The sequence below is a fragment of the Camelus bactrianus genome, chromosome 13 (genome assembly GCF_048773025.1).
Source record: "Camelus bactrianus isolate YW-2024 breed Bactrian camel chromosome 13, ASM4877302v1, whole genome shotgun sequence".
NCBI lineage: Eukaryota > Metazoa > Chordata > Mammalia > Artiodactyla > Camelidae > Camelus > Camelus bactrianus.
This window is the reverse complement of record NC_133551.1, coordinates 75848073-75858815: the sequence shown is the minus strand read 5'-3', so window position 1 is coordinate 75858815 and position 10743 is coordinate 75848073. Positions and strand designations below refer to the sequence as shown.

General features: G+C 46.8%; 1 protein-coding gene across 1 annotated transcript; it reads right to left on the bottom strand.

The window, feature by feature from the left end:
* Positions 1-114: 114 nt before the first annotated feature.
* RPL22 (ribosomal protein L22) lies at positions 115-8252 on the bottom strand. The gene is made up of 4 exons (XM_010957608.3): positions 8202-8252; positions 6239-6343; positions 4210-4334; positions 115-2025 (listed from the first exon to the last, which is right to left on the bottom strand). The coding sequence occupies exons 1-4, from the start codon at positions 8211-8213 to the stop codon at positions 1881-1883; spliced, it is 387 nt and encodes a 128-aa protein (XP_010955910.1). The 5' UTR covers positions 8214-8252; the 3' UTR covers positions 115-1880.
* Between the last annotated feature and the right edge of the window lie 2491 nt (positions 8253-10743).

Sequence of the window (10743 nt, the reverse complement as noted above, 5' to 3'; positions counted from 1 at the left end):
TCCAAGGTCATTGTTCGTACAGCCATTAATCAGTGAGGACAAACCACCAAATTTTTGCTGCTAAACAGATTAACATGCCAATCCTTAAAAAAAAAAAAGCCTTGCACAATAGTAGCCATGTGTTAGCCACTTTAATATAAAATGTGATCAAAACTCAATTACAAGAGTTCAAAAAGGCATAGAAAAAACCAATGAGTTTCCATTTTATTACAAGTTTTAAAATCTGGGTGTATTGGAAAAAAAAACTTATATGCTAATTTCAGCCCAGAGTTAATTTTTTTTTTTAACAACTAAACTAAGAATTACTACAAGGGTACATCAATAAACAAACAGTAGAATTTGCAAACCCAAGTCACAAACTTGCTAACAAAGTTAATCATGGTAAGGGAGAGCACCAAAGAGCAACTGATGCCTCAGTTAAATTTGAAAGAAACTCTGCCTTCTCTGAAGGCAGAGAAACATGCAAACAATTCTGCTTCAAGAAATTTGCATAGAAATAGAAAATGCTAGAGCCTTTACCACAAATGAAATTGCAAAGCCTCAACATGTTAAATTCAATCCAAGGAGCACCAAATGTTACATTGGAGCCCAGGTACGTTTAACTTCCAGCTAAGCAACTAGCAAGAGCACAAGAATCTCAGATGGAAATGAGCTGCAGGCAAGCTCTTGAAAACCATGAATTTGACACACCGTTGTCTTGAGACAATAGACATTTCTGCAGAATTTTCAGAAGGGCACCATAAGGCATCAGGGTCTCTTTTCAATGTCTCTTGATTTTCTGTCAGCAACAATTAGATCTTTACAACCTCGTTAATAACCCTTCACACATCTCTAGCCTCGGCACACATAGCAACAGAACCCCCAGTATCTCACAGGAACACCCCTTTCAGTTCAGTCCTGCTTAATGCCAGTTTGTAGAATGAGTTTTGACACCAAGCCCAGCCAAGGCCTAAATGGCACAGGAGCAACTACTCCCAGGGCATCTCAGCGCTTCTGCCTCTTCAGCACGAACTGTCTCCCAATCTCCTCTCTTCACACCTGCCCCTGTGGAAAGACTCCAGAGCTGGGGCATAAAGATTTCCAATCCCGATCCTGGGGCGCCTCAGATGCCCACCCCGGGAAGTTCTGCATCTCCAGCTCCCCCTGCTGGGGGTCAAAGTGACAGTTTGGCGCAAAGAATTGCAGAAACAATGATTGTTTACAAATTCCTATTTCATAGACTTCTACTTAATTGAAAACCTGGGGTTTTTACAATTGGTCTTGGGACCCTTTCCTGAGGGGTAGAAGAACACACAGCAACACCAGAGGACCACACGCCTACAGGAAGAAAAAGGATTAACATACATAGTAATTGTGTGCATCAAGAGTAATTGCAAAACAGAAAAAAGTAATTTGTAACCACAAGATCAAGACAAACGCCCCAGAACCCTGCATTTTATTGACTGCCATTTTCCCAAAGGAAGAGAACTCGGAAACAAGTCACTGGTTCTGCTTTCAGTGAATGAGGAGTTTCCATGTTTGCATTCCTGAATCTTTGAGAAAAGTACCGGATGAAACTGACTCACCCTTTTTGGTGTAAAATAGTGACTAACTGAACTGACATCTCCGCATCCTCATCCACATGCTCAATGTCAAATAGCAGTCAGTTCCCTCGAAGGAGTCTTACCCATCTATTTTTGGCATTACTACCACAAGAATTGAAATCTTCAAGTAGAAAAAAAAGTCTAATTACAAGTGAGTGAGTGGCAGCCCAAGTGAAGCCCTCTTGCTATGCTTTCTGATTTTCTGTTCAGTCCACACTGCAGAGATACAAGGAAAACCACCATTTTGGTTCCTAAGTTTTATTCAATAATTCATACAAAATATTCCAGATAATTGTTTTAATCCTCATCTTCCTCCTCTTCTTCATCTTGATTAATCTGGAAGTAACGCAATTCGTAACTCTCTTTGCTGTTAGCAACTACACGCAACCAATCACGCAGGTTATTCTTCTTCAAATACTTTTTGGTGAGATATTTCAGATACCTGCAGAGAAAGAACACTTCAGAACTCCACTGGACACAAGACCACCTTACGTTCTGAAACACTTTTAACTTTTCTGAAACCCCCATTCAAAATCACTACAATTCAAGGTGTCTTCCCATCCAAGGCGTCTTCCCATCGTTCAAAAATGGCAAAGATAAGGCAAATATGCCCAGCCAGTGCTCTGATCAGAATAAACATCAGCCACATTTCATCTGAACTGACCAGAAAAATGAGAACAGATAAGAAGGTGTAATCGCTGTGCATTAAACAGCCATAACCTATAAAACAGTTTTTAGTGACCACCAGAGAAAGAGATCGAGGCAGTAACTTGACAATTAAGCACACAATCTTAATACCTTTTATTGAGAAATCGCTGGATTTCCAACGAGTTCCAAGTACTTCCCACATGTCACCTCATTAATTCCAACCTCCCTTTTAGGTGGTTCAGGCTACTGGGACCACTGCTTAGGGCTGCGTCACACAAACTCACTCCTGCCATGGGAGCTCACCCCCAGCGCCCCTCTCGCACCTGCCCTGGCTCCAGCTCTGCAGTGAGAGCACTTGGCTTTCCTTCTCCATCTGCCACTTGCTGCCTAAGCCTGGGTGCGAGCCAGTCCCCACAGCCCGCTGCTGTCAGAAAACTGCTCATGTACCAGCCACGAAGGGCTCCTGTGCTCAACGTAAAGCCTGCAATCCTGTTTCTTCTCCCACCCATTTGCTTATGAGGCCCTAAGTTCATCTATTCTGGGACCTTCCCAAAGCCATTAAGAGGGAATAGAAGGCCAAGCAAACCCACTGCTGGGCAAGTTAACCTTTCCAGACCTCAGTTTCTCCCTCTATAAATCAGGGCTCCTGATACTTACCATCTCTTCAAACTGGTACAAGGACTAAATGAGATGCGTGGCAAACTGGCACGTTAGCAAGACTCATGTTAACAAATCAACAGACTAAACACGTCCAAGAAATTTACACCAACAAAACAATCTTCACAAAGATGTAAAGATCTCGGTTCAGTTCTACACGCTTTTCCCTACATGAAAATAATTTGGTCATTTCATCTAAAAAGTATTATTATTTTTTAATTTATTATTTCTCCTATACTGTATTCCGATGAGGCGGTTAATTCAAAAGCGAGGCAACAGAGTGTGGGGGGAGCTAGGGGAAAAGCGCAGCAGTCAGCGGCAAGAAACCGTTCTGGCTCAGGGACTCCTTGAATGTTTCAAAAATAAAGCTCTAACGGATGAGCTCCTTCCCTTCTCTCCTGGGCAAAGCACAGAAAATATGTGAAAACTGAAGGAAGATGGGTGTTTAGGAGACATTCTTACACCAGGTTGGGAAAACTGGAAACAGGTCAAAGAAAAGCTAGATTCCTCCCGCCGGCTCCGCGGACGCCCGGCGGGGCGCCCCGGGGGCCCTGCAGCTGCCCCAACTCCCATTCCATCAAACTGCCTTCAAACTCAGCCAGCAGGACAGGAATAGCTCATTCAGCTTTAAAGTCATCCCTCGACTGACTTAGTCAAAAATAAAAGCCAAGACTTAACTATAGCCAACTTATCCAGCACAACTTCAAATTTCCCACTACCTGGTTCAGTCTGATTAAAAGCTCCTAAGAATATGCCAGGCTCTGGGCTAGGAGCTAGATTTAAACATGTCCAATTCTTTACAGACTTGAAGTGCTTTAACCCCATCCTCAAAACAAAAAACACAACGAACACAGCAGGGCAATGAACTGGTATCTCTGACATAGGGAAAAAAATGGGCCCACAGGAATTAAACGGAGTGGCTTCAGCCTAAACTGAGATTTCAGATTCCTCATCTAATTACAGTAGCATTTACAGGGAAAAAATACATAGATTTAAAAATGAAAGCTCCCCAATGTGATCTAGAGGCAAAGGAAGCAGTATCTTCACTTTTAAGAGTAGTCTAAGCATGTTTTAGCATCTTTACTGCTTGAAATATTGTAGCCTGTGAAAAACAACATGTAAAAACTATCAAAAGTTGATTACTTTTAACTACCATAATACCATTTATTCATTCACTCACCACCTCCTTGCACTGGACACTGTCCCAGAAGTTAACAGGCACAACCACAAAGCAAATTACGGGGAGCAACATTTCTGGCGGGGGTGAGGGTGGGAATCAGTGCTGGGATTCAGGCAAGTAACACTCATCTCTTTGCCATACCTTTTGGAAAAAGGCACCTCGGAAGTTACAGTAATCTTGCTTTTGCTTCTCTCGATTGTTACAACTCCTCCACCGAGATTCCCAGCTTTTCCATTCACTTTGATTCTCTCCTGTAGAAACTGCTCCTGTAGAAATCGTCAAATTGACCAATTAGTGAGGTGACCAGTTCACCCATCTCAGCAGCAGAACATTTTATTTTTTTAAACTCCTAACTCTAGCAAATGTAGTTCTTTAAATGTTTAGTCAAAAAAAAAAAAAAGAGCAAATCTTTAGCTATCAGCAAAAGGTCTGAAATCTAGGAACAGCAATTAGAAAACGGTGCTAGCCAGCTGTTTACACCTGTGGCATGAAAACATCCCAGCATGAACATACCTGGCTGCCTCCAAACACAGCCAAGGGAGCCTCTGCTATGTGGAGGCTCTGACTCGTGGGCCAAGGGTGAAGAGCAGACAGGGAACCCGGGCCCACGCTTACAAGATACAGGCAACCAAAGCTGCAGGCAATTCTGGACCTAAGGAGTATGGAGTACTGGCCTCTGTGTGATGAGAGAAAGTATGTCTTCAACGCCGCAGAAGGGACAAAACCATACAGCAACCAAAACATTTACAGATCTGGTGAGGGGCCGTGTGCACCGTCACCAAACAGAAGGGGCAGTGGCCCAGAAGCCCAGAGGTGGGCTCTCGGCAAACCTCAGTTGAAGCCTGGGCCAGTCATTCACCTGCATGGGATTCAGGGGTCTTTGTCTGAAAAGGAGGGCTCTGTGGTTTTCTCACTATTGAGATATGAACTCCCTTTCAGCTCCAAACTCCTACAATCCTCTAGTTAAAAACTCCACAACAGTATTTTAACTGATGATGGGGTAAAGAGGGATCAGGTCAGAAACCTTGACTTTTGCATCTTAGATTCATAAACGGCTCGTGTTTTCTACCCTAAGGAGGCATCTAGGAGGAAGACAGCCACACCCCCAGTGAGTATGTTGGAAGGGAGGAAACAACGCCAGAACAGCGCCACCCCAGACACAAACTGGAAGGAGCCACAAGGGCTAGGAGGGACAAGAGGCCACAGAGAAAAGCAAGAAGTCAGTGGATAGAGAAGGAACTAAGGAACCGACCGAGGGACTTCCCGCAGGACAGGGACCCAAAAAGGCATCGACCCCAGGGCAGTGAGCCACAGGCCACTCCAGCTCCACACTCTGTAAGCAGGGGCTGTGGGCTGAGCTTTTCGCCTTTTTTATTTGAAAACTATTCTTGCTGTAATGATGTTATCTTAGCGTAGCTGACCTTCTGGAGACTGAAGAGAAAATATAAACGTAGGCTTCTTCACAGCAAGCCTCAATTCCCCAAGCTTGGCTACTGGAGAGGAAAAGAGTAAAATGCCAAAACCAAGTTGCAGAGTCAAAGGGTGGCAATGAAGTTAATTTTTCTAGATTTATGTGAAATAAAGGCATATGGAGGAATGGGGCCAGTAAGAGGGCAAAAAAACCGGTACAGAGCAAGGTCTGAAAAGAACCAAGCTCCAATTACAATATATCAGCAAGCAGGATCTTTTCACAGGAACACTGAGGCTCTGATGCTTAATAAAACAGAAAGCTTGAGGAGATGCTGCCACCTGTCCAAGGTCCCAAAGCCAGGGCAGAGGCAGCCCCCTGTCCCTGAGCTTAGGCCCCACAGTTTATGCTTAAACACACCCAAGTGCAAAGGAGATGCAGGATCCAAGGAAGTTTGCCTGTTTCCTGGTAACGTTTACGTAAAATCATTTTTGGAAACTAAAGGAGAAGAGGAAAAGGAGGTAGTTCTCTGACACGGGCATGCTGGAGCCCATCTCATTTACTCCCCACAACTGCTACACACTCAGAGACAGCAAGGTTTAGAAACCAAGAACTAGACCAAGCTCCAGGGTCAAACAGTAGAGCCAGAACTGCAGAGGAGCCTGAGCCCGAAAACAGAAACGTGCTCCAGTATGGAGGTTTTCTCAGCAGGATCTCAAATGGTTCATTATGGTCCCGAGTGGCATCAAGGGTGTAACTTACAAAGTTGGCAGCATCCATGATTCCATCTTCTACAGGGTGGGTGCAGTCCAGGGTAAACTTCAGAACCTGCTTCTTTTTTTTGCCCCCCTTCGCCACAAGCTTTTTCTAAGAGAGTATACAAATGATAACAGAGATGAAGGCATAACTAGTCCAAAAAAAAAAAAAACCCAAAATTAACAGAAGCAAAAATACTAGTTGTGAAAGTGCACACAAATGCAAAAGTCAAGCAAGTGTGCTGCCTTGTGAGGGCGCCAAGAGCCATGCTCTACCCTGGGGTGGAGGAGGGATGACACTCAAGCTCAGGGCCGGGGGTCATGCCCTTTTGAAGGGGAAGTCATTCCAGCACTCCTGACCCATTGACATTTTCCAGCCTCCCCAATCTCTCTGGGCATGAAGGTCTGTTAGCTTATGACCTACAATAACACAAACATTTCTTTTTATTTGCCCTAGAACTTCCAAAATGAAGTTTCAAGAAATACTCATTTGTTTTATTCCAGGATTAGGGCACAGCACACAACTGCCTTGCAAACCTAAAACAATTTTAATCTGAAGTCGACCCTTATCCTAACTCTCCAGACTAGGGTCCTGATCGCTAAGCAATTCTCCCTTAATCCTGTCTCACCTGCCTTCTCAGAACAACGACAAGAACTGCACATCTTAGCAACACATCTACCCTAGCTGAGACCAGGGTAAAGCTAAAACTTAGATTCTAATTACAACACCACTGTCAGCCTTTTGACTGGTTTAATCCATGAATTAGCACTTTAAAATCAGTCTGCGCACATCCTACAAGATTCTGGTTCCTTTACTCACAAAGCAGCTTATATTAATCTTGTCACTCTACAAACTCCAACACCATTTTAAAAAAAAAAGCATTGGTACAACCAACTTACCTGTTATCTGCAACTTAAAAAGCCTTTCAGAATCTAAAAAGACCTTTCCAAGAACACATCTTATACCTCCTTTCATGTTCAAAAAAGAAGCTCACCTAAAACTCGTATTAATTTCATCGACTTTTCAAGCATTTAGCTTCCTAAAAAATCACTCATTTTTTTCTTCTTAAACACATTTCTTCTTAGTAAAGATCAAAAGGGCTGCTTTAAGATCTAGCCCCGGAAATACACAATCAGCAAGTAAAAGACCTGCCCGCGATGGGCTCAAAACCGCCCATCGTGGTTTTAAACCAAAACCATACAAACGCCTAGAAGCCTTAAAAGCCCACCCAGACAGAAAGAGGTGAGCCGAAAATTTTAACAGCGGTGTCCCAACAACAGAGGACAAGAAAACTTTCTCCACGTAACGTGGAAGGAGAGCAACCCGCAGCCAGAGTGACATGAGGACGCCGCACAACACAGTCCTAGCCTGGCTGAGAGAGAATGAACTGGGCCCTCGTCCCACACCAAAAAGGGTCTGGAGAGCTGCGCCCTGAAGATCTAACTTCCTCCGGAGACACTACAGGGCCCTCAAACCCGAGCCTCTCTCTGAAAACAGGCCGGCCAGGCCAGCTTCCGTGGACCTTTCCTCTGGTCCCGGAATCCCGGTCGTAGGCTTTCCGGATGCGCGGTCGCCGAGGGTGGCAGGTCCCCTCTTCACCCGCCCTCCGCCCAGGTAACTGGGCCCAGGCCTTGGCTGCCTCACGCCCGCCGGGCTCCAAGGGCCGCTGACCAGTCCAGGCTGCAGCCTCGGAGCCCCAGCTCCCCGAGAGCCGCAGGCAGGGGCTCGAGCCCGAGCCGCGGCCTCCGAGAGCCCCCCGGTCTCCCTCTCGGGCCTCGGGCCGCGGCCTTCTCCGCCCACATCATGCGGGGCCCAGCAGCTTCCCGGGCCCTCTCCGGCAGGCCGGCCTGCTAGCCCGGCCCCAGCAGGACGCTGCACAGCGCCGTCCAGCGCGAGCCAGGTAGGGGCCCGGCCGGCGAGGCCCACGTGCCTCTCGCAGAGCCGAGGCCTCACGCGGAGTCATACTAACCACAGGCGCCATGGCGGCAGCGGAGGCAGAAAGGGAGGTGAGTGAACTACGCAGACGCAAAGAGCCGCAGCGCGCAGAGCACGCCCGGCTCAGACCGTACCAATCGCTCTGCCACGCCCCCTCGGTCTCCACCATTTCGCCCTGTTCTGTACGCTCGCGAAGCGATTATTTTGCCTGAATGCAAAACCCGCCCTCTCACCCGCCCAGAGGATTCCAGGGGGAGGAAGGAGGCCGGGTGGCCTGTCCCACTGTGAATGATCGGAGGGGGGGAGCCAGAATGGACGAGCCCAAAGAAAAATAAAGGGGTTCTCTCTACATTTGAAAGTCTTAGAAAGAAAAAATAAATAAGGAAACTCAATAAAACATAAGTTTCCAGCTAGTGGGATGGGAGTTGAACCTGCTAATTTGGGGAAGTGAGGCCCTTCTGGCCCCTGGGTCTTAATGCCCGAGCGCACTTGGCTTCTTTCTATCCAAAGAGCCCAACCAGAAAGCTGGTGCCCAGGTGCTCTAGCCCTCTTTGCTGCAGATACACTCTTCACAACCTCAAGTTCAAGCCGCCTACCCTCCAATCACCACCTCCTAGCTTTCCTGTTCATGCCGAATAGTTTCCCAGTTCCAAAATCTCTTCTGCCAGCCCTTCTCAAACTGGCATCCCAGGAATCACTTGGGACTCTCGTTAAAATGCAGATTCCAATTCAGTGGGTCTCAGTGGCTGGAGATTCTGCATTTCTCAAAAGCTCCCAGGAGATGCTGCTGCTTCTGCTGGCCCATGGACCGAAGTTGAGTGGTAAGGTCCTTCATCCCCAGACCTATAGTCCATGGACTGGATCACTTTCACTCACTCTCACCCCCTCGTGTCCTTAGCATTTCCATTCCAGGGTCCTGAGTTGTAATCACGCAGTTACACACACCCTCTACTCTCTTTACCTGGCTGCCACGTATTCTCCTAGTAGAAGCCCAATCCTGGCTTATCATGGTGGAAGAAAACAATGCTGACTGGTGTAGGTTTACCCTCAGGGTTACTCTGCCAGCTGACCAAGCTGCAAGCCCACCCTGCTATTCTTGACTACAAACCACATTTCTGCTTTGCCAGCTGCCCCTGCCTGGGTCCCTTTCAATGGGCTCAGAGGGAAGACTGGAGAAGGAAGAGACTTCTTTGTTTCCTTTCTGCTTGTTCCTGCTCTGTTGCTGTCACCTACTCCTGAGTCTTTATCCTGGTAGTACCACTTGCAACATTCCAGAAACAGCCATTGAATCCAGTCTGCAGTTATTCCAACACTTGTAGAACCAGCCTCTTTTTCTTCTCCCCAGAGACACGAGCCCCAGCTGAGCAACACCTCCTCCACAAGATATCAGTTTCCTGGGCCCCCTCCTTCAAGCTTCTACATTTTAATAAAACCAACCTAGTAGTGGCAGCAGCTTCCTGCCTGCAGTAGCTACGGTTCTTATTTCACCCCTCAAGTCACCTAGGATACAAGTCTTGCACCTAGTTAACAATCTTTAGTGTGCGTTCCCCCGACAGATACGTCTCCTAACTCTGACCAAGCCTTGGGGCTTCCTGACAATCCTCTACATGACTATTTCCCACCTCTGATCAGATTGCCAGCCCCTTGCCCCAAAACCTCCCTCTTAGCTGATGACTTCCATTACTCTTTTTTTTGAAAACATAGAAGTAATCCAAAGAGAATTTTCAGACACTCCCACCTTCACATCTAAGCGTCGAGCAACATCTTTACCCAACTCAGCCTTCCCTCCTGTTACTATGGAAAATGGGTCCTTGCCCCCACCTGAGGTCAACCCTGACATAAGGGCATTCATCTCGCATACTTCGGTCTACTTGAGGACATCACTCCAACAGTCCTTGCCCCCCACCCCATGAAATCATCTATGTATCCTTTCTTCTGGATTTTCTCCATCAGCATGTAACCATTTTTTAAAATCTCCCATCTTAGCGGGGAGGGTATAGTTCAGTGGTAGAGCGCGTGCTTAGCATGCACGAGGTCTGGGTTCAATCCTCAGTACCTCCTTTGAATTAATAAATAAATAAAAACCTAATTATCTCCCCATCCCCCAAAAAAAGATTGAGAAAATCTCCCATCTTAAAACAGAAAAAGCAATCTCTCAACTCCCAACGTTTCCTGTCAATTACCACCCCCTTTCTCTCTTTACTATGGACTCAAAGTTTGTGTCCCCCAAATTCATAGTTGAAGCCCTAGTCCCATCGAGGTCACTGGTGACATCCCCCTGGTAAGCACTGGGGGCGGGTCTCGCTCCTCCTCTTCCTGCTTCTGTTAGCATCGGAAGCCACAGGTCACTCCCGCCTCCTTGATGACCCTTCTTCCCAGGGAGCCCCCAGCACCTCAGGCTTCTGTTAGCATAGGAAGCCACAGGTCTCCTCCCACCTCCCTGGCTGCTCCTTCTGTGTCTCCTTGCTGCTCCTTCCTCCTCCCTGGGCTCAAGAAAGAGCCACAGGGCACAGAGCTCCTCTCACCTTTATCTGCACTTGACCTTTTGCATGCCCTGGACTCATGCCCTTAAACAC

Excerpts from the sequence above, each read along its gene's own strand:
- RPL22 (XM_010957608.3), bottom strand. Across the intron at positions 4,335-6,238 it reads TCATGGATGCTGCCAACTTT|GAGCAGTTTCTACAGGAGAG; the intron begins GTAAGTTACACC and ends CGATTTCTACAG. Across the intron at positions 2,026-4,209 it reads GAGGTGCCTTTTTCCAAAAG|GTATCTGAAATATCTCACCA; the intron begins GTATGGCAAAGA and ends CTTTCTCTGCAG.